General features: G+C 37.7%; 1 protein-coding gene across 1 annotated transcript; it reads left to right on the forward strand.

Annotated features, from left to right (window-relative positions):
* The first annotated feature begins 10,257 nt into the window (after positions 1 to 10,257).
* On the forward strand, positions 10,258 to 14,899 carry si:ch211-105f12.2 (RIMS-binding protein 2-like). The gene is made up of 5 exons (XM_022671161.2): positions 10,258 to 10,857; positions 12,087 to 12,255; positions 12,768 to 12,871; positions 14,249 to 14,320; positions 14,413 to 14,899. Exons 1-5 carry the CDS (start codon positions 10,651 to 10,653, stop codon positions 14,476 to 14,478), a joined length of 618 nt encoding a protein of 205 aa, XP_022526882.1. The 5' UTR covers positions 10,258 to 10,650; the 3' UTR covers positions 14,479 to 14,899.
* Positions 14,900 to 24,669: the final 9,770 nt, after the last annotated feature.

Genomic DNA, 24,669 nt, shown 5'->3' on the forward strand with positions numbered 1-24,669 from the left:
GTGGATAATTGATTAAAAAAAAAAGTTGTGTATAAATGTATACTGCTTTTGTCATTTATAAAATAATGGCTGTGATTACCAACATACTAACATTTATTTTGAGATATTAAGTTATTTTGAGATACTATTTTTTTATTTCGAGATACGATCATTATTTTGAGATATTAAATAATTATTTAGAGATACTATATAATTACTTTGAGATAATAAGTCAGCAAAAACATCTTTAAATATCCCCTTAGTATATCAAAATAATTACTTAATATAAAAAATGAGATATTATCTAAAAAAATAGCTTAATATCTAAAAAAAAATAATGTCAAATGATAATAATAAGAAAAGATTTGATTGGTATTGCGGAAACTGTGCCATTTCTTTTTCTTTACAGCCACACTTTAAAAATAAAAAACATCGACTTTACAAAGACATTGTGATTGTGTATTTATCAAATAAATAAATTGTGAAATTAATGTTTAAAAGCAAATAAACAAACACTGTTTAATTATAAAAGACACACTAAAAGCCTTTCTTGCCTAGTGCTTCATGTTCAAACTTAAGTAAGTTGTGCTTACCATCTTACTGTAGCATAATAAAGTTTTATTGGTCTGATTTTGGTTTTGTATTTTGTGTAAATGTAAAACTGTAAAACTGATTGTGTAAATGTAAAACTGTTCAAATAGTGATTATGTACTATGGAGACAGATTTGACTACAAAGCGTTGCCAAAAATGCAGTTGTTGCATTAAATAAAAGCTGTATTGTGTTGTGGTGTGTGATAAGGTTTACAGCTGTGTTACCTGTATCAGTCAGTGTTAATGATTGGCCTGTCTTGTGTTGTTTTGATGATAACTGAGACCAAAATGTGCTGAGTGACTGAAGTAGAGGCAAATAACTTGAAAGCTGCAGTGGAATGTCTTAATACACCTGTTATCTATCAGGGTGAGAATGTTATGTTTTTAGTGTCATGTTCGAAATTAATACAAATGCTGAATCTCAAAGTAATAATTGTAGTATTATGACGGTGTATATACTATAGCTATGTGCAAATGATTGTGGAAACCCCCCTTCTAATGAAAGCATTTAGCTAAATTAAGCTGCATCCTTTGTTGACTCAAAAATCACACAGACCACAGCAATGGCACCAAGACCCAGAAAAGGAGGTGGTCTCCAACTGGTCTCAAACAAACTCTGGAATGGGATGTTTGTGATAAAAACCTGATTCAAACTTAATCTGAACCAGCTGTCAAAAATATTTCCCAATGTTCAGGTGCAGTTTAACATGATTTATTACTCACATAATTAATACAGTTACTACAATATAAAGTATTTACTAAATTTATGTTTACTTCATGGACATCTGTGCCATGCATCCTATTGAAAACAATATGTTGAACAGTGCAGGGGCAAATTTCACATTCAGAGTATACTCACATGGTTTATTGGGGGGCATTTTTGTGCATTAAGATTTGTGCCTGTGTGAAACCAAACTAAACCCAGGGTGATGCTTCAAAGAAAGAAACTACAGATGTGCAAATACTGCATTCTTTCATATTAGAAATGTTACGCATCATCAGGAGGATCATCAATATTTCATAATTTTCCCAGAACCTCATTACTAATGAACCTGTAATTCTGTAACTGGCGACCCAGGAACAACTTGATACATCTGTATAACTGTGGTCACTACTAGGCAATCAAATTTGAGGCAATTAAACATTAATCAGTCAAGAAGAAACTTGAACGGTATATGTCTCAAGGCATAGGCTACTGTATTCTATCAACCAGTGAAGTCCGGAAAGTGGCCACTAGAGGGAACTATACAGGAAGTTTATGTATGTCTAATTATACACTTATTATTCACTTGGCCATTTGAAACATGTTTAATTTAAAAGCAGGACACTACATCTTGCAAGTTTGCATAATAGATATCTATAAAAAAGGAAATGTTGTTCCTTATTGGCCAATTCTGTAAAAAAATGCAGGACTCCTGAGATTTTCATTTGATCTAGTCAAAATTATGTGAGTTGTCCCTCTGCTTAAAACTTTTATGGAGATGCAGATTTCATTTTCCAGCAAGACTTGGGACACTGCCCACACTGCCAATAATACCAGTTGGTCTTATATAATATTCAGATTTTTTGAGACACTGATGTTTGGGTTTTCTTTAGCTGTAAGCCATAATCATTAACAATAAAATAAATAAACGCTTAAAATAGATCACTCTGTGTGTAATACATCTATATAATATATAAGTTTCACAAAATCACTAAACAAAAGTAGTACTAGCATATCAGCTAAGTCTTGTGTTTTCAATCTTAAATGGCTAGAAGTCTGCAAACTATACAGTTTAAAGACATCCATCTAAATCTACATGCAAAAATATGAGCAGGTCAGCCATCAAGAGGCTCTACAGCGCTGCTATTACCTAATTTGTATATAATCACATGCTATATGTTTTTAAACTTGAATAAAATGACACAGATTGTGCTGCAGCAACATTACTACAAGCTGGTTGTTTTGATTGTGCTTGAGTCATTTATTGCTGCTTGTGGCTATATTTAATATTATTATTCCTCCTGTGATCTGCTCTGTAATAAGTTGGCAACCACAAGGACCTTTAATGCTGTCTCAGAGGCAGAATTCATAATGCATGATGGTAAGACTAATCACAGTACGAATATTGCTTTAATTGCATTGCATTTTGCCAAAATAGCAAATCTGGATTTGTTTTTAACTTGTTTCTGAGTGATATAGAGAGATTTTATGTGACTTGGATATTATATATCAAAGAAAAATTACATACACAAAAATGCCAAAGCACGCATATGAACTTGAGTGACATTTCTTATATTCTCATAGGGTTTAATCTGATCTCTGCCTACCCTTTCAGCTATAGCAGTTTTATCTCCTCTGGTAAGGCTTTCCACAAGGTTTAGGTGTGTGTTTATTGGAATTTTTGACCATTCCAGAAGTGCATTTGTGAGGTCAGACAGTGATGTTGGATGACGAGCCCTGGCTTGCAGCCTTGGAACTCTCCCATGTAATGGATACCATTTTTTACCCAGTCTCTTTCTTATTATTGGATCATAAACACTGAACCTAACTGAGACAAATGAGACCTGCAGTTCTTTAGATGTTCTGTGTTCTTTTGGGACTTTCTGGATGAGTTGTCCATGACTTTTTGGAGTAATCCTCCTGGGAAGGTTCTTACTTTTTACATAGGCGCAGGTTGATTTAGATTGCTTTTTTCCCTTAATAAATGAAATCATAATTTATAAACTGCTTTTTGTATTTACTCAGGGTATCTTTGTCCAATACGTTCAAAGCAAAATCAAAATAAATCTGTAAGGGGGCAAATACTTTTTCACGGCACTGTATCTGCCAGTGATAAAAGTATGTAAACCTTTGCTTTCGGTATTATTTTTTATTATGTCATCTATGTTATTTACCTTTGTACTGTAAACCACTCTGAGCTGCAGCCCTGACGCATGTAAGGTGCTATATGAGTAAAGTTTATCATTTTATCATTTTATCAGTTTACATTTATTAATGCATAAGGTGTTTGTTCAAGGCTAATAATCTTCACCTGACTTTATTATTAATTATTGACTCCTAATAACAATAATGTCAAGGCTTTAATATCATATAATGAACCTTTACTATTATGTAATCTGTGATAATTATACTGTGTTGATAAATTATTCTGATGAATCTGATTTAGTGTTGAGTCACCTGATAGCTGTTGTTGTATTAAAGTAAATAATGAAGTGCTGGCTGCACTTTCACCTGATAGAGCGCCTCGATATCAGGGGTTACGCCCATAATATTATATATCAGAACTAAAATATGCAACAAAAACTAATCAATAACAGAGCACTCCCACAGCCACATCACGCTTCCGGTTCTTCCGTCAGGAACCTCACCCACTGCGTTGTGTTAATACCTATGACAACCATTTACAGATAATATGGTAATGTTGACAGCAGTTTAACTCTGTGACACTTTTTTATTTGGGTGACTGCAAGGAATTTTTTTTCCATTTTGCACTACTGTTTTTACTGTTATTGTCCACAATTTGCCCTGCTAAATTATTATATACGTGTGTACTTACACTCTCTGTATGACTGACATCAGTCAGCTTTTCTTTATGCAAAGTAACTGATGTAAATTGCTGTTTTACTGTATTTAACTGCACTACCTCCATTACACACATACTAAAGGAAGATAGTTTTATACTTTATATTTTATTTGTGGGGATACTCATCGTCCCTGTTCAGCAGCACTCGCTTTTTTCTTAGGGCACACAGTAAACAGCTTTAGCGACTCGATTGGCTAAGAGAAACACACGACAACCATCTTCTCTGTTGGCTGGCACAACCTCAACTGACTCAGCCGTTTATTCAAAAAAAACACACACAGCATAAGGGTGGTACGCATGGGCGTATACATGGGCACTGACGTCATCACGTCATACATGTCTAATTGGATGCTGGTAAACATGGCTTTGCCCTAATAACAAATATGCTTAACACTCCCACTCAAAGACATGTTTGCAGCTCTCTCTCAACTGTATAGTGGAAAACGAAACCAAAAAGATACATAACCCATTTTGTACTGTACTCAGTTACAGTAAAACTCATAAAACAAAAACATTTGACATACTGGCAGTTTTCATTACTCTCCAAACAAATAACCCATGAACTTCTCAAATTTGACTTTTGACACTGGTTTGGTAAGTACATCAGCTACCATGTCTGCAGTAGGACAGTAAACAACATTAATCTTCCCCTCTGTGTGTGCAGACCGTACAAAGTGATATTTTATATCCACATGCTTGCTTCTCTGTCTACATACTGGGTTCTTGGATAACGCTATCGCCCCCTGGTTGTCCTCATAGATATTGACTGGTAAATGCTGGTTACTACCATCCATCCCTTTTAGTAGCTGAACAAGATACATGCTCTCCTGAGTAGCGGCTGCTAGAGCCATGTATTCTGCTTCACAGCTAGATAGCGCCACTGTTGGCTGCTTCCTGCTCTTCCATGATATTACTGCACCAGTCTCAGTTAAGCTGAAACAATATCCAGTGGTGCTTCTCCTGTCATTTTTGTCAGCTGCCCAATCAGCATCACTATACCCCTCAAGCTGTAAGCTTTTCTCACATTTTCGGTAGTTTAATTTCTGATCCAGAGTACCTTTTAAGTACCTCAGTAAGTGTTTTGCAGCAGTCCAATGCTGTTGGTTTGGTTCTGCCAAGTGTTGTGATAGCTTACTAACTATCCAACTCAAGTCGGGTCTAGTGCATGTCATGATGTATATCAAGCTACCCACTATTTCTCTGTACCCTGTTGGATCAATTACATCTCCATCATTGCCAAAATGTAATTTCTGCTCAGATGGGGTAGATCTCGGTTTGCATTCAGGCATTCCAAATCTGGCTAACATTTTCTCAATGTGTCTCTTTTGTGTCATTTTGATTTCTCCATCACTGTAGTTAAAATCAATACCTAGAAAGTGTTTAAGTGGACCCATATCCTTCATCTTAAACCTTTTCTTCAGTATTTCTTTCACATCTCTCAGTATGGTGTTTTCACTAGCTGCTATGATTAAATCATCAACCCACACTAACAGTATGACTTTCTCATTCCCAGATTCTCTGGTGTAGACACAGTGGTCAGCATCATTTTGCACAAAACCATTCCCTGTAAGGTGATCATGCAGTAACATATTCCAGTTGCGACCGGACTGTTTTAACCCATACAATGACTTGTTGAGTTTACACACAAGATGTTCACCTGTTTTTGACATAACCTCAAAACCTTCCGGTTGCTCCATGTATACCTCACAGTCCATGGGAGCATGTAAGTAAGCAGTCTTTACATCCATTTGGTGAAGGATAAGATCCTCCTGCACAGCTACCTGCATCAATGCTCGGACAGAGGTCATGTTGGCAGTGGGTGAAAATGTCTCTTTATAGTCAATCCCTTCTACCTGACCGTACCCCTTTGCTACATATCTGGCTTTACAAGTCTCAGATCCATTTGGGCTTTCTTTTATTGCATATACCCAGCGACCTCCCACTGCTTGTTTACCCTGTGGCAGTGGTGTCAGAGTGAAAGTTTCATTCTCAGTTAAAGACTGCATCTCTTCTTTCATTGCATCACCCCATAATTTAGATTTTTCTGAACTCATTGCCTCACTAAACGTTTTAGGAACACCATAGGTCACTCTGTAGAAATAATCTACATTTTCTGTTTCATCATCACAGTCAGCTGTGCACTGGTAATCTTTCAGGTATTCTGGGGCCTTTCTCTCCCTCACAGGATACCTCCTTTCTACCTGCTCTTTCTCTGTACCATCTGCCTGGGTTGGACCTACTTCAGTCGTCTCCGTACAAGGCTCTCTAGTCCCTTCAGACTGTTCCTGACCCTGGCTCACTACCTTTGGTGTATCATCTCCATAGCTCTCTAAGTCATCCTCCATATCATAACTGGTCTGTGTCTGGCTATCTGCGCTGCCTTTAGTGATTGTTTTCACAAGCCTATGTTTTAGGACTTTTCCTGTCTCCGGGTAGTAGATGTTGTAAGCTGGGCTATACTTATCATAGCCGACAAAGATCCCTTTGTCACACCTAGCATCCAGCTTCTTTTTGTCCTGCTTATATGTGTAACATTCAGATCCGAATACCTTCATGTTAGACAGGTTGGGTGTTTTCCCTGTGAAAACACGGTAAGGTGTCTGCTCTAGACGCTTACTGTAACACCTGTTTCGAATCTGAGCTGCAGTTTGCACTGCATATGTCCACAACTGCTTTGGGAGGTTACTCTCCAACAGCATGCATCGTGCCATCTCAAATAATGTTCTCCATCCCCTTTCGGCAGTTCCATTCTGATGAGGTGAGTAGGGTGCACTTGTCTCGTGCCTTATCCCATTACTCCTAAGTAAGGACTGGAACTCCTGTCCGGTAAATTCTGTTCCGTTGTCAGACCTTATACACTTAATTTTCCCATAGGGAGCTACGTCTGCTATGAATTTCTCTGTAGCTTGCGCTGCATAGCTTTTTGCCTTTAGAAAATATGGAAAAATCATCCCGCTGTAATCATCAGTAAATGCTATTGCATACTTGTACCCATTTTTATCTGCTGGTTCTATGGGGCCGCATAAGTCTGTGTGCACTAGCTCAAGTATGCATGTAGCTTTTGCATCTGCCTGTCTGTTTCTGCTTTGTGTGAATTTGCCCTGTGTGCATATTTCACAGTTTTGTTTTGACTTATCATTTTTGCCCTTAATAGACATCCCTTCAACAACATTCTCCAGCTTTACAATGTCATCAAAGTTACAATGGCCTAGTATTCTGTGCCATGTTTGTATATCATGACAACCATACACTTCATCACTCTCAACACTCTCAACTGTGCTAAGGTAATACAGCCTACCGTACACATCCATTTTGAATTTTGTACCGTCCCTGTTGACTAGCCAGTCATCACCGTCTTTGAAATGGACCTCTGCACCGTTGCCTGTTGCTGCCTTGACAGAAAAAATGTTCTGTGGGAACGATGGAATGTAGAGCGCCTGCTTGAGTTTCGTTTTCACTCGTCGTCCCTCGCTGTCCAGCAAGTAGACCTCGGCGTCTCCCCTCATCTTCGCCATTCCGCTCACCTTGGTTCCGTCGGCCAGCTCGATCATATGATCCTCGGGTCTGAAGTTCTTGTCCACCGTTTTGAACTTGGTGGCATCATTGATCATATGCGATGTGGCGCCGCAGTCAACCATGAGCCCTTTCTTATTTTCTTCTTGCAAGTGACAGTCACTCATCTTAAAGAAAAATGACGACTGCGTATCTGTCTGTTCATCAGCTTTCTTGATTTGGTCACGACCTCGGCCGCGTCCACGACCGCGCCCTTTTCCTCGCTGTGGTGTGTCCCATGTTCGATCATCTCTCCTCTGCTGCACGTCGTTGGGGCATGCCCGGGCCATGTGCCCTCTTTTCCCGCACGCGTAACACTCCATGTCAGCCAAGTCCACTCTCTTCCCCCGGCCTCTCCCGCGTGCTTTCGTCGCCCCGCTTGTTCTCATCACGTTGTCCTCAGTCACGTCTCCTCTCCCATATTTCTCTGTACTTTCATAGCTGCGCAGTTTACTTTTAAACTCACCAAACATCACGACTTCATTTGTCTGTGTAACGTGCACAACGAACGGTTTGTAGGACTCGGGTAGCCCTTTCACTACCATTGCAATCATAAGTCCATCACTAATTTGTTCGTCTGCTCTCCTTAATGACGTGAAAATAGTCTCTGCTCGAATTATGTAGTCGGTAACTGTCTCATCGCTAGCTTTGCAGAGTGAGGACAGTTCACAGTATAGACTCACGACTCGTGGCTTGTCCTTGCCAACGTAATGCTTTCGCAGAATCGCCAATGCCTTTCTTCCGTCTCGTTCCGCTTCTCTCATTACCAACGATAAACTTTTGTTGTCCAACACTTGCACAAGTTCCGCATACGCCTCACCATTCTTTGCCTCATCTTCGGCGAGAGCTCCTTCATCCCCCGCATCGATATCAGGCGTCTCCGTGATGGTCTCCCTGAGACTACGGAGTTCCATGTGAGCGAGGAACCTTGCTTCCCAAAGTTCATAATTTTTCTCTTCACCGTCGAATAAAAGTCTGCTCCACCTGTGGCCTAAGTGACTGGGCCCATAACCTGTGGGGATACTCATCGTCCCTGTTCAGCAGCACTCGCTTTTTTCTTAGGGCACACAGTAAACAGCTTTAGCGACTCGATTGGCTAAGAGAAACACACGACAACCATCTTCTCTGTTGGCTGGCACAACCTCAACTGACTCAGCCGTTTATTCAAAAAAAAACCACACAGCATAAGGGTGGTACGCATGGGCGTATACATGGGCACTGACGTCATCACGTCATACATGTCTAATTGGATGCTGGTAAACATGGCTTTGCCCTAATAACAAATATGCTTAACATTATTGTATCTTTATCTGTCCGTCCGTCTGTCCATCTCATTCATCTGACTTGCTTGGCTGCATTACATAAATATTTGATATTTTACATTTTTTTTACAGACCCAGCCATGCTGTAAAGTGTTTGTCACAACTTGGTCAGTCCGTGCTGCATCCAAAATTTTGATCTACACTGATTAATTGCCATAAACCCCTAAAAATCATTAGAATTCTTATTTTACAGGGCTAAAATAATAAAAAAGCTGCCAGTCTAAACAAAAGTCAACATTTTTTTCACAAATATCATGGTTGAAATGCGTGTATAAAATTGTATTTTTAACACAAACAAACAAAATCACTTACTTAATATTTTTCAAATGTTAAAGAATCACCTCAAGCTTCTTACTCTTTAAGTAAAAGTGTTAAAGTACTGGTTTTAAAACTACTTAAAGTATAAAAGTAAAAATAATGTAAGGGGAAAAAATGCCTTTAAGAACAAAAGCTTAGGCCGTGACACAGGGTCCTATAGTGAACTACCCCCCTCCCTAAAACACATTTTTCTAAAAGCCATAATGACTCTAATGTTATATTAAAATGTTAATGTTGATAAATTTGGGATGCACTAGGCTCCCTGTTTCAGCTGCATATATGCTCATTATAAATGAATGTATTTTAGTAGGATGTAAATATATTAAAGAAGCTTAGTTGGAGTTCTCTTGAGTCTCTGCACAGATCATCTTCATACTAGACTACATACGTCTGCTATGTTCTTGCTGGAGTGTGGGGTGGGGGGGCGGGACGTGTGCAGGTGTGATGGATCACAGTATAAACCAATAGGGAGTCAGAATGGTATCTGTTTATACTTCTCTACATCCAATCACAATCAGATTCACTCTATCTGGATGGAGAGATTTATCTGGATAGGGGTTTTAATGAACAGTGAGAAGCCGGAATAAAAACAAGCTGAAATGATATAGGAGTAATGAGGCTATTTTTAAAATGTAAGGAGTAGAAAGATTAGATAATTGTGTGAAAAATCCAGTAAAGAATAGATAGCCAACATTCTAGTCTTCCTAGTCTTCACCCTCACCCTCCTAGTGTTGGGGGCATTACTAATGATAAGAGGAGGGCTAAACGTTGTATCCTGTGAACCTACTGTAACCCTAACCAGAAAGAACTGGATAATAGCATCAGTGGATTGGTGGATGGATGGTAAAATGGGTGGATAATGAATGCTGTTTTCTCTTTAATGGTTTCTTGGTGTTGATGGGGTTTCAGGGCACATGAGGTTTGAGTAGAAGCAGGTTAATAACTAGGCCCACTTGGCCTCGTCCAGAGACAGCTCAACTAATCAGAAGGAATGAGCAGGACAGGATTAGTGAAATCCAACCTCAGATTATTTCTCAGTCTCCTAAAGCTTGCGCCAGGTCTTCACTTCCTGCTCAGCTGTTTCATTCTCTGTCCAGGTTATCTAGGCTGTTGCTGCTGGTATTCTCTAAAAACAAAATTGTTTTTTACTCACTTGATACTTGTCCATTTTCTCCAGTAGCATTAGTTCTGGGAAGATTAGCTTGGTACTTCTCTTGAGGCTGAAGGAAACTCTTAATTAACTTTATATTGCGAGGAAAAGGCACTTGCATCGGTGGAAAGTCTACATTCTGAACGTCTACCAAGAACGACTTGGACTAAAATGATGGGAATGGGAGTTTATCTACATACAGATGGATTGAGAGTGGCTACCACAGAGGATTTGGATAGCTGGGAGCAAGAACGGGAGATGTTCGACCCAAACGTTCGCCTCTTTGTGGCTCTTTTCTCGTACAACCCTGCTGTGATGTCGCCGAACCCTGAGACGATGGAGGAGGAGCTGTCTTTTGAACAAGGGCAGATTATTAAGGTAATCTAAAACATTTCTATTGACCTCACTTTATCTTGACATCGCGTTCGATTGTGTGCAAAAGGATGTCTTGGTCTTATTGGCGTTATTGGCGTTATTAACATAACCTGACAAATGATAAGATAACAAGTTCACAGTACATTCCCTTTGGGCACACCACCTTATTGCAGCATAAGTATTAACAACATAAGAATAAGTATTAGCTGGGTATTTGCAGGCTGTTTAATATGGCTGCCATGGTATGGTTTCAAATCCAACCAAATATCAACTTTTGAAAATTTTAAGAATTTAATGGTGTGAGAAGTGTTGGAAAGGGTGTAGACAGTTGTTCCCAGATGCAGACTGCTTTTATCATACAGTTCTATTATCTATTAGCCAGACGGAAAATGAATAAATGGGTCAGTATCAGGACACTGTGCCTTTTGACCCTTAAAATGACTTTCTTTGAATCTATTACATCACATTTATAAGACTTCAGACTACACAGAAATTTCTTCTTATTTCCTGCCATGCATCAGTCAATATTGGTATTTAAAACATGTTTGACTTAGAGTTGAGTTTAGTTTAGTTGAGTTAGGTTGAGTTGAGTTGAGCTGAATTAAGTTGCAAAATGTATATATATCAATACAGACCAAAAAGGTTGAGTTGAGTTAGGTTGATTTGAGTTGAGTTAGGTTGAGTTGAGTTAGGTTAATTTGAGTTAGGTTGATTTGAGTTGAGTTAGGTTGAGTTGAGTTAGTTTGAGTTGAGTTGAGTTAGGTTGAGTTGAGTTTAGTTAGGTTAAGTTAGGCTGAGTTTACCCTTAGCTAAGTGTGAAAACAATTTAAGAATATTAAATAAAATTATTAATTAAATATTTATTAATTAAAAATTATTAATTAAATATTCATTATTAATTCCTTCTTGGATGCACAAATGTATAAATAGCTTAATATTTCTTTATTGCAATTAATAACTAAAAGGCCTAAATTATTTCAAAAAAATGTTTGTTTTTTTTGTTTTTTTTTACAAAATTGTGGTATTTAACCATGTAAAAGTCTTTATTTAACCAGGCAGCACTGCGATCAAAGAAAGCTGTATAAAAATGTATAAACAGTACTTTGAAGGGATGGATAACAATATTCTGTATGTTTACTAGTCTGTCTCTCTGGTCTGTTTGAACACCTATTCTGAGCCATTTTTTATTGAAATGTTCTCAAATTATTAATTGGCAAAACATTTTCCATCAGGTTTTTGGTGATAAAGATGACGATGGCTTCTACCAAGGGGAACTGGCTGGTCACTTCGGGTTTGTGCCAAGTAATATGGTGTCTGAGATCCCTGTAGAAGATGGAGAACTCAAACTTCATCTGTTTAAACAGGGATTCCTTCCTGAGGAGTCGCCAGAAAACTCAAGAGGTATTTTTTTCCTTTACTTTCTTTACTTGTTTTAAAGGCTTTACAACAACTATATTGCTAAAAGTATCCACGCCCCTCTCGTCCTCCACTCTCTACTGTTCCTGATCTGATCTGAAGCTACATGAAGTTTGGAGGTGTGTAGTGATTGGTGTAGTGACTCTGCAGAAAGTTGGTGCACTATGCTCCTCAGCATCCACTGACCCCGCTCTGTTATTTTACACTGACAGAGCACAGAGTCGCTGTCTTTCCCAGTCGCTTCCACTGTGTTATAATATCACTGACAGTTGGCTGTGGAATATTTATCCTGAGAGAGACCCATTCTTTCAGTAATGTTTGTAGAAGCAGTCTGCATGACTAGCTGCTGCTTTTATACACCTGTTTACACAGAAGTGATTGGAACACCTGATTGAAATACTTTTGGCAGTATAGTCACTGTAGTCTGCGAGTATCCAAGCTTGTAAATATGATGCCCATTTTTAGCTAAATCATGTTATGTTGTGTGTTATTATCAGCACCGAGTGAGTTATCCACTGTGCCTGATGATGTGGCAGTCCACAGGATGGTGGCCCTTTTCGATTATGACCCCTGGGAAAGCTCCCCCAACATGGACATTGAGGTGAATGTGCACATATGGCGTTTAATTGTGCATGGAGTATGCATTCAGAAAAGGTAGAGCCACTGTTTGCAGGGTCTTACTAATGTAATTTTAGGCTGTAAAGGGCCTGTAATCTGCTATCTTCTGATTTTTGTTTTTGGCAATAAATTTACAGTAGTGTGAAAAGTAGTGTCTTAAATGTTTCAGATCATCTAAAAATAAGAAAATACAATATATACAAACACACAAAATGCAGTTTTGAAATAAAGGTTTTTATTATTAAGGAAGAACAAAAAACATAATTACATGGCCCTGTGTGAAAAAGTTCCCCCCCCATTAAAGCATAGCCACACCCAGGCCTGATTACTGCCTCACCTGTTCACAATCAAGTAATCACTTAAATAAGACCTGCCTGACAAAGCGAAGTAGCCCAAAGGATATTCAAATGTTAAACATCATACCCATATCCAAAGAAATTCAGGAACAAATGAGAAAGAAGGTAATTGAGATCTATCAGTCTGAAAAAATATTATTAAACCTATTTTAATGTTTTGGGACTCCAGCGAACCACAGTGAGAGCCATTTTCCACAAATGATGAAATAGTGAAACAGTGGTAAACCTTCCCAAGTAAAATTACTCCAAGAGTGCAGCGACGAATCATCCAAGAGGTCACAAAAGACCCCACAACAACATCCAAAGAACTGCAAGCCTCACTTGCTCACTTGTTATCCTTACCATAAGAAAGACACTGGGCAAAAATTACCTGCTGAGCGAAAAGAACATTAAGGTTTGTCTCAATTTTGTCAGCTTTTTGGAAGTCATGCGTCTCATTATATCTATCATAAAATAACACAGCATTTCAGAAAAGAACATCATACCGAACGAAAAACATGGTGGTGGTGTGATGGTCTGAGGCTGTTTTGCTGCTTCAGGACCTGAAAGACTTACTGTGTTAAATGGAACCATGAATTCTGCTGTCTACCAGATAGTCCTGAAGGAGAATGTTCGGCCATCTGTTCATGACCTCAATCTGAATTGAACTTGGGTTCTGCAGCAGGACAATGATCCAAAACACACCAGCAAGTCCACCTCTGAATGGCAAAGTCCTGAAAGTCCTGAGCTGAATCCTATTGAGATGCTGTAGCATGACCTTAAAAAGGCGGTATTACAACAATTCTTTAAAGAAAAGTGGAGCAAAAATTCCTCCACAGCGTTGTGAAAGACTCACTGCAAGTTACTATTTAAATTTGTCTGATGCTTTAAAGCATGAGAAATCATGAAGGGGCAAACACTTTTTGACACCACTGTATATAGAATATTTAGTTTTGTCTACAGGATCAGATTAAAAAAAATGTTCTAAACCTATTTTGGATACTTTCGTTTAATTTGTGTTGCAGGAAGAGCTTCCTTTCCGAGCAGGAGATATAATCTATGTTTTTGGAGATGTGGACAGTGATGGTTTTTATTATGTAAGTGTCTCAGCCTTCATTTCCAGCTCTTATTTTCCTTGTTGCAAATTTAAGTTCTGAATGAGGATATTAAAATTCTTGTATTGTTTCAGGGAGATCTTCATGGGTATCGTGGTCTTGTGCCCTCAAATTTTCTTCAACCGCTGCCTTGGAACTGATAATAATGAGACATCAAATACACCACATAACTATCAAGATGTGACCTGGGATCAAGTGATAGAATTTATCAACCTGATGACTTTTATTCTGGCAGTAAGATTTTACTCACCGTGTTAAGTGTCTTTTCTACAGCTATGTAAATGAAACAGATGTAAGGAAATCATAATATATCATATGTTTAAGATTTACAATACCATAAGCAGCCCTTAGATTTATCTCTGAGTGCTACAGGAGATCTTTGAAGCAGCTAGTGTAACAGCATTATATACCAGTCATTGTTCGATTATTTTTTTTATACAGAGTATTATTTTTTTATTAGTTATTTATTTTGTATTGCTTCAGAATAGGATTTTGATTGTTTTCTCTTTATGTATTTAATACTATTAATGTATAAAGTAAAAATACAACCACATATTTTCATTTGTTGTGTTTATGTTGCAATTTTTCATGCAATTTAAAAAAACCTTAATATTCAAAGTAGCAGTCCCTAAGTTTTTTTTTCCATCAAATAGAAAACAGTAGCATTCCAGTTGGGAGTGGAAAAATATTCTAATCAATGGTATCAGTATCTTGACACAAGCAGTATCTGATATAATCCTTCTGAAAACAGAGTGGTCTGGTAGGTTTGTTGGATGTAATTGCTCTCCACGTTTTGACAGAATTTTATAAATGAACAAAATAAAATGAATGAACTTAGGAGTACAGATTTTTACACGACCAATTATTTACATTATCCTACATTAAAAATACTGTAAGTACCACATGCTCTGAGCAATCATGCATTTGCTTACCAAAAACCTCAAAACTTACGGATTGTCCCTTTGGATGGATGGATGGATGGATGGATTGATAAATGGATGAATAGATAAATGGATAAATGGGTGGATGGATAGATGGCTGGCAGGCTGGATGGATGGTTGGATGGATGGATGGATAAATGGATGGATGGATGGATGGATGGATGACTGGATAAATGGATGGATGGATGGATGGATGGATGAATGGATGGATGAATGGATGGATGGATAGATGGATGGATCAATGGATGGATAAATGGATGGATATATAAATGGATGGAAGAATGGATGATGGATGAATGGATGGATGGATGGATAAATGGATGAATAAATGAATGAATGGATGGATGGAAGAATGGATGGATGGATGGATAAATGGATGGATGGATGGAAGGATTGATGGCTGGCTGGATGGATGGATGGATGGATGGATGGAAGGATGGATCAATGGATGGATGGGTGAATGGATGGATGGATGGATGCCATAGGGAAATTCTACAAATTGATTCCAGATGGAAATTCTACAAATTGATCACAGAAGAGCAATGATAATGTAAGAATAGAATAAAGTATAAAAAAAGAATAAAATATACAAAGTAATAGAAAAATTGTGGAGTTTAAAGGATGTTTAAAGCATTACTGGTGTGACTATGAGTCTGATTATAACATGCACTCAACGCTCCTGATAGTGTCCTTAAACCAATCATTCACCATGACATCTCTGATTGATTTAAGGCTGCTGGAGAAGGTCCTGCCTTGTGTGACACACTGGGACTTGTTTCAATACTGTTTTTAACATGACCTCACCAACCTCCAGCCTCACAAGTACGTCACAGTTACGTTACGCAACTTGGCTCTGGCTGCAGAAGGGCAGCAGAGGTTTAAGTTAGAACTCACTCACTCTTATGCTGTGTTCTGATAACCCCTGAGGTTTGATGTTGAAGCTGGAAGCGGCGTCTCACTTGAGTTAACAACATTCAAGTTAAACAATCTGATCATTTCAGACCGTTGGATAATCTTTTGAAGTTTCCCACAGCTGTTTGTCATTTTTCGGATCATCTTTAAGTTCAACCGACAAACCACAAGTACCTGACACTTAAAATGTGGTGTACCTGAAACTTTTAATTGCACAACTATAGCAGTCTACCTCACTTGTTTAAACGTATTGCAACTTAATGATTACTTTAAGGTGTTTTAACTCAACATATGTATATTGTAGTTGTTTTTTTATAGTCAAAAATTCTAAATTAAAGGGGCACCACTAAAAAAAAATAAATAAACAATAAACAATGACATCAAAGTTAAGTTGAATTAACATAGACTCTTAACAAGATGCAGTAGACAGAATAAAATTACATTAGTAGTCTTCTCTCAAATTCAAAATTCACATAGATTAGCTATATGATGAATGGTATTAAGAGCACAGCTAACACAGAGTTACTATAGCAGCTCAGAAAATGATGCTTGTTCTTACAGCCTACAACACAGAGGCCAGGCAGTTTATCATAATATATGATCTACAAGTTTACCTACGGTAGCTTAGGGGGAATCACTACACACTGAAGGTAAGTGTCTGTCAGAAAATGGGGACACACCCAGTACGCAAATAGATTGAACCGGAAGCCAATGGAAAAGAAACTGCCAATGGCATCAGAATAAACTCAATTATTTTAAGTTGGTTTAACTCAGATATCTCAGTTTGAATGTATATGTGCTCACAAATATTCAGCTAAAAATAGTTGTGTAATGTTTAGAAATATTCAATTTTATGTAAAACATGTTCAAACAGCTTATGGGTTTAGGCATGTCATCTGCTGGTGTTGGTCCACTGTGTTATATCAAGTCCAAAGTCAGTGCAGTGTTTTCCCAGAAAATCTTACTGCTGATAACCTTTATGGAGATGCGGATTTCATTTTCCAGCAGGACTTGGCACACTGCCCACACTGCCAAAAGTACCAATTGGTCTTATATAATATTCTAATAATATTCACAGATTTTTGGGTTTTCATTGGCTGTAAGCCATAATCATCAACAATAAAAGAAAGAAATGCTTAAAATAGATCACTCTGTGTGTAACACATCTATATAGTATATGAGTTTTTATATATTAAACATATTCAATTTTTTTGACATGCACTATTTAATATATGGGATATCTTTACGTCTTAAAAAAAATAAAAATGCAATCGAGAGTTAGTGAACATATCGGCATATTTATTTCATGCAGTTTCATTCCATTAAATATAATACATTTCATTTCTGTCAATTTTTTTGTTATAAAATACATAAAATACAACACCATAGTAACTCTGGTAAAGCCAGTGTTGATGCAGCTCCTTCTGGTTTTCCACCGTCGCCCACAGTCCACTCGTCCATAAAGTAGGAAACACTACACTGTATAGAACTTTTAGTAGCGCTTTTTACTTTATGGATGAATGCACTGTATTCTCGATCTTCCCGCCTCTTCTGTTAGCGGTTCAGCTGCCACTCTGCACACTTCCTGCCTTGTGTTCTTGCAGTCAGCGTTTATTCAAATTTCACTTTTCACAGTTTTATACAATTTTGAATAAACCACAGAATAGTTAAGCTTTTTCTTTAGGATTATGGGAAATAAAATCTGTAGACTGTAGGAAAACTGTAAAAAACATATAGAAAGTGTAACAATGTCACATGTTTAAAAAGAAGAAGACCTCGGAAGTACACGTATTGTCACTGTCAGATAAAAACCTTCTAGCACGATTTTTAACTTTTAATTTTTTTGAAAAATGTAGAATTTAGCAGTTGTTTTTTACATCATGCCAAAATGTCATGAAAAATCAACCAATAGAAATGCTCCAAAATTACTTGTATTGAAATATTGCTAAACAGACTTCCAATAAATGTTAAAAAGTTAGTTTTTCCTTCTTTTGTAAAGTTGTCAATTTAGAGAGTCAAAGTTTTTGCATGGCACGATTTACTACAACAAATAGATTGTAAACACACTAGTATAATAATATGAACCTGTTTCATGTTTTAATATCATCATATTATACCAAATATAATTTTTATCCTTCATTTTCATCCTTTTAATCCTTGTTTTATCCTCCATTCATTAACAAAATGATGCTAATATCCATTTTAATATGTTTCTTTTACTGAACAAAGTAAAAAATCTTAAAGCCTTTTAGTTTTCATGCTTTATAACGCTTCGCAAAAGAAAAATGCTCTTTAAAAAAAAAATCTATAAATTTAGATTACAGATTTTTTAAGTGCTCAAGGTAAAATAACACAGAATACAATACTGCACATACATCACAGAGTATTACAACCAGTTAAACTTCAAATATCTATCTACAGTTTCACATTTTTTAACAAAGACACAGAAGTCTTACCACGACATGCAGCTCTCAGATCCCGGAAACAACGGAAGACAAAGTGAAGCGTTGCCTCCTTTTAACACTCTCTCAGCCACATGCTTCAAACCACAGGAAGAGGCCCAGCAGCCTCGGCCTTCGTGCAGCGTATAGGCACTTCTCCTGGCTGAAACAGACAGAACACATACCTTTTAAGGTCATTATACGTGAGAAAAAGGTTTGATAGGTTAAAGGTGATCAAAGGAACGTGAGAGCACACGTAGTCTTTACCGAAGAACGTACAAAAACCTTCACGTAATGTACCATAATCCATTATTAGCACAGCCTAAAGCACTAGATGCAGGAACACCGAACCACACTTTTAAATAACTTTGATGTAGAACATTGGTGTAAAATTGACTTTTGTTGTAGTAAAACATGATAAAAAGTACTTACCTTTGATGAATAGCTCACCTCCGTTCTCCCACAGCGTTCTAAAATCCAGAAATTTTAACAGTTTGTACAAACACCCTTTAGACTGGGTGACACGGGTCATAATTTCCACCGATAAATCGTTTTTTTTCCACCGTTAATCAGCTTAAAGTAGCTCCACACCTCCTTGCTAGAATCCGGAGAGCCCGGACATTTAAAACGAGGCATTAATAACTTAAAAAGTGCACAAGAAGCTTATTAAAAACCACTGTTTACATCCCATAACGCTAGCTTTAGCTCCAAGCACCGTCATTAGGTGACACGGCCAGTCTGAAAGGTATTTGCTCAAACTGTTAAAATGTCTGGATCTCGGAACGCGGTGGGAGAACGGAGGTGTGCTATTCATCACAGGTAAGTCTTTTTTTCATGTTTTACTAAACCAAAAGTCCATTTTACACCGGAGTTCTCCTTTAACAAAGGTTGGTAGGAACCTGGGTGTTGTGGTTGATCACCAGCTCTACTTTACCTCTCCTTACACCATGTTGCCTCTGTTGCTCAGTCTTGCAACTTTGCACTAAACAACATCAGACAAATTCAACCCTTGTTTCTAACGCAACAGCCCACCCAAATTTTGGTATAAGCGGTGATCATCTCACGCCAATGCAGTGCTCCAATACGGTCCTCCTGGCCTGTGTAGTACAGCCTCTACAGATGGTCCAGAACGCAGCAGCTTGCCTTCTTTTCAACCAGCCAAAACCAATGGACACATATTACAATTGCCTATAGGTGATGATGGAACAGCTCCCTCCTACCTGCACTCGCTACTTAAGGTTATGAAAATGGAGCTGCTAATTGCTAATAACTAAAAAAAAGTCATTAATATATTTGCATCTTGTTTTTGTTTTTTTTCCAGGTGATGGCAATGTGTAAATCGAGTAGCCACTCCCATCTTAGTCATTTGCTAAAATTTCTTATCCTGTGCAAATCCTGTGCATCTCCCCAGGTAAAACGCATCCTTTCCCAACAGAGCATTCATTGCTATCTTGCACTTCGCCAACAGTCTTTTTTCAATGCTTTTCCCTTTTCTGCATCGTTCAAATAGCAATGGTTGTTGTGAATACTGTATATGTATGCCAATGGTGGTGGTGTTCAGTTATATTTCTGGCGTATTGCTATCTTGCCAATGCAGGCACATGCCCAACATGCAAACCCAACTTTCACATTAACAATAAGCAGAATACTAAATAAAACAACATTGCTGTTCCCGGTAGTGTACGTAAATGAGTTCACAGCATGAACAAGCAGGTCAGTTTCCTCTGCTGAGAAGCATTGGACAGCACCATGTAGCTGCGCCGTTAAAATAGCAATCCGCCAAAGTGAGAGTGCACCTGGCTCTTGAAGTGAATCATGAGCAAGTGACACTCTGATTGGTTTATTTCACTTTATGCCCAAAACAACCATGATTTGTTAAAATAATTAGTACATGCCTTTTGCTTGGTGTACTTTTCCTGTCGTTATGATAGCAAAGACAGGCCGACACAACCTAAATCAAGCTGCATGGTTGACGGATTGCTTATAGATTAAGAAAATATGCCCCCAGTTATACTGAAGTAACCAGCTTTAGCTTTGTCAGTCACGTGAATCTGCTAGGCCAATTTGCAGATCAGGTTGAAACCTTCTGCTCTAAACTATGATTTTAATGGACCACAGTAAACTTAGACCACAGCTTTTGTTTATAATAGTGCTAAATGCACTGAGCACCAACTGCCGTGTGTGATGTTCTCTATTCTGCAGTGCTGACAGGTCAGAAGTCAGAGATGTTTATCTGAGCTCTTGCTGAGTTTCTCAGATGAACAGGAGATAGTACTTTCACCACAGTATAATGACATAACCTGCGGATGCCTGGTTGTCAAGACAACCTAAACCTCAAAGTCAGAGCTCAAAAGCAGAAAAGGAAGTGTGCATGCACAGAGAGAGAGAGAGAGAGAGAATAGAAATGTACAAGTTATATTATTGCTTAGGAGCAGAGGGTACAAAATAATTAGCTCTTAGCACAGGCAGTCTTAGTGTGGACAGCGCAGTCGTATACAGTACCAGTTAAAACGTTAAATTCAGTGTTTTTCATTATTTTGATAATTATTTTGATTGTAGATTAATACTAAAGTCATCTGAATGATAGAGAAAAACATATGGAATTATTTCTTAAACAAAAATATGTTTTATATTTTACATTCTTCAAAGTAGCTACTACATTTCTTGATATTTTGCTATGGATAGAAGATCTTTTTACTTCTGTACACCAAAAAATATGTATGTTTGTAATGTCTTACTAAGTTTGCACTTTGTTCAGTTTTGGACTGGTTTTAAAACCTGTTTTCTGGTTTAGAAGACATATTATTTGGTAAAAATACATGATGTGTGTTTGTGTATAATGGCTCCAGTCATCTGTACCTAGAAAATAAAAAGTAAAGGCTGAATTGTACAATGCACACTTATACTGTGTGCTCTATCTGTGCAAGGCACATCGCAACGCTTATTGCTATCTTACACCCCACCAATGCTTCTGTCTGCGTTGTTTAAACAGCCACAGTGCTAGAGTGCTGTAAGTTATGACAGTATAATGACCTAATAAAGCGAGTTTGGCAGGTTAGTAATAGATAGATAGATAGATAGATAGATAGATAGATAGATAGATAGATAGATAGATAGATAGATAGATAGATAGATAGATAGATAGATAGATAGATAGATAGATAGATAGATAGATAGATTTCATGTGTTTCATAGTTTCATGTGTGTACCAGGAATACATTCTCCGTCATAGAAGACATTACCACCCACAGTGGACAGTAAGGCAGTGGGTGGTAATGTTCATGACCCGCAGCATCTGGCTAGACTTGTATATAAATGTGACACCTTTATTTACGGCTCTTTATTTTTAAGAGTGCAGACTGTATTTCCCCTCATCAAACAAAGACATAAAGTACTCAGGGAAGGGAAGCGCTCTGCAGTGTGAGCGGATCTGCAGTAATCATAAACGTGATATCTCTCCAGCGTGCATATTTTATTGAGGCACTAAAAGGCTGGACATTCATTGTGGATCTATTTCTGTACTACATGGGATTATTTCTATAAATATATAGACACTGTGTAACTAGTAGCAGCAGTCAACAGGTAAATATTGGTATAATCCAGCCAAGAAGTGAAGATTAAGGTTAATCTAATTAGACAAAGCAGTAACTGATTCAATTTCCTAAAGCTGTGAATTAGGAATACCAATATCTGAGAGTAGAGCCAGTCCTGGAGGGCTGATTTGATACCAAGAAATGTCAGAGATGAAATATAAAATTCTAATATACCTCACAGTGTGCAGTACAACTTTGTTAAATTTTTTTATGTAAATATTTATGTAAATATTTTCCAGATTTTGGATTATTTACATTTTGTTCATTGCGATCACTTTGCAGCTGTAACAATGTAAATGATCTTTTTGATCTTATCTTATCTAAATGCACTATTGAATCACTGACTTTGCTTTGTGAGCTCTTAGTTCTATTGATACATTTTGTCAGCAGTGATGTCTGTTACTTAGTAATGCATTACTCTAATTTGACCATTTCTTTATATAAGGAGTAATCTAACGCGTTACTATTACCAATCCAGTAATCAGATTAAAGTACTTATCCAAATCACTTTGCGTTACGTTTTTGTCATTTTCCTTAGTAAAAAGATACTCACCCCTCTCCCCTATGCTCTCCCCCAATCACATGCTTGTCTTGTACCTTAAACACAACAGTGCATGTTTTAACAGTCAGTAAACACAGAACATTACTATTTGCTACAGTATATTTTTACTTTATTCTTGCGTCTCGGGGAGTGAAGTCAGGCCTATGTGACACACATGTAACATCACCTAGCGACATAAATACTTCTAGCTGGAAATGCAGACACTATTCTGAGTTTGTATCAGCTAAACATGATCAATATCAAGGTTGGTTGTTCACTCTGTGCTGCCACAAAGTGCCACCTAGCTTTAAAAACACAACGTCAAATTTGAAGAAAGGTTTGGAGTCGCAGCGGCACATTTACAGAAAAAAATTCAAATGTGGAGCAAAGCTTCCAACAAAATGAGTTTTTGGCAAAACTGTTTAGTTGAGGTGGCAGTAACTTAAAAGTAACTTAAAAGTAGCTTAGTTACTTTTAAAATCAAGTAATTTATAATGTAACTAATTTATTTTTTAAAGGGGTAATCACTAATCAGATATCTTTTCCAAAGTAACTATGACACTGGTTTTCAGAATATATTTTCCAAATGAAAAACTATTTTAGGTTGGTCTAAAGACACTCTGAGTGTTAAGGGTGTGGTAAATATCTTCCAACACCACAGTCATTGTGTATCACTGTGTCACAGTGACTCAGAGCCTTAAATCATTGATGAGTGTTGCATTATAATGCAGATGTTGTGTAAATTACTACAGTAACTCACAGTTCAGATTTGAAAGATTTAAAAAAAATAATTGCATTGGCATTAAAGATGTATAAAAATAAACATTAACACAAGTGTTATAGCAGTTATATATATATTTTAGAAGGATAAAATACACAACCTCTCATTTGTTTAATTATTTTACTCTTATTTTACAGAGTTTCACCCATGATTCATACTGTTTCTAAAATTGTAATATGAAAGTGTAATATATTTTTTTGGACTTGAAAACTTGAAACCTCTTCCTCCCCCTCCCTTCCCTTATTTTTTATCTGAATGTCTCTCACATTTACATATTCATTACTCTAATTGCGCTCAACAGAAATGTTTCAAAAATGATTATGATAAACATTTTTCATATTTTTTACTTTAAAACAGGTCAAACCTGAAACACCACAAACTGGATTAACAATCTGAATGAATGAATGAATCAATGAATGCCTTTATTGTCACACAGTCACAAGTAATAGTGAAATTGGCAATTAACCCCTTTGTACACACAAGTACATGGGAAGGGGGGAGAGGGAGGGGGAGACAGGACAGGAAGACAGCTGTTGTACCTTCACAGCGTGAATGCGCAGGTCAGTTGCCTCTGCTGAGGTGTATACAAGGCGTATTTTTGCGCCCTCACAATACCAAAGACACACACGACACACCTTAAATCCAGCTGTGCAATGCATAATTGACCGGCGTGTTATAGATCACTAAAATAGAGCCCTTTGTGTTGTGTGTGTGGTGAGAGGGGAATCAGTTCCGTCTCTGTGTGTGTTGAGGAGTCTGATGGTCAGTGGGAAGAAACTATTGCAGAGTCTGGTAGTAGAGGCTCGGATGCTCTAATGCTGGTGGCTTTGCGGATGCAGTGTGTTGTGTGTGTGTGTGTGTGTGTGTGTGAGAGGGGAATCAGTTCCGTGTCTGTGTGTTGAGGAGTCTGATGGTCTGTGGGAAGAAACTATTGCAGAGTCTGGTAGTAGAGGCTCGGATGCTCCAATGCTAGTGGCTTTGTGGATGCAGTGTGTGGTGTAGATGTCAGTGATGGAGGGGAGAGAGACTCCGATATAGAACATGGTAAAAATGGGAGATGGAAATGTACAGGTGAGGTTCTCTGCAAAGTGAACACGGAGGAACTTGCAGTTCCTTACAATT

Source organism: Astyanax mexicanus, chromosome 18 (assembly GCF_023375975.1).
Source record: "Astyanax mexicanus isolate ESR-SI-001 chromosome 18, AstMex3_surface, whole genome shotgun sequence".
Lineage (NCBI taxonomy): Eukaryota > Metazoa > Chordata > Actinopteri > Characiformes > Acestrorhamphidae > Astyanax > Astyanax mexicanus.

Excerpts from the sequence above, each read along its gene's own strand:
- si:ch211-105f12.2 (XM_022671161.2), top strand. The coding sequence starts at position 10,651 with ATGATGGGAATGGGAGTTTATCTACATACAGATGGATTGAGAGTGGCT. Across the intron at positions 10,858-12,086 it reads AACAAGGGCAGATTATTAAG|GTTTTTGGTGATAAAGATGA; the intron begins GTAATCTAAAAC and ends ATTTTCCATCAG. Across the intron at positions 12,872-14,248 it reads CCCCCAACATGGACATTGAG|GAAGAGCTTCCTTTCCGAGC; the intron begins GTGAATGTGCAC and ends TTTGTGTTGCAG.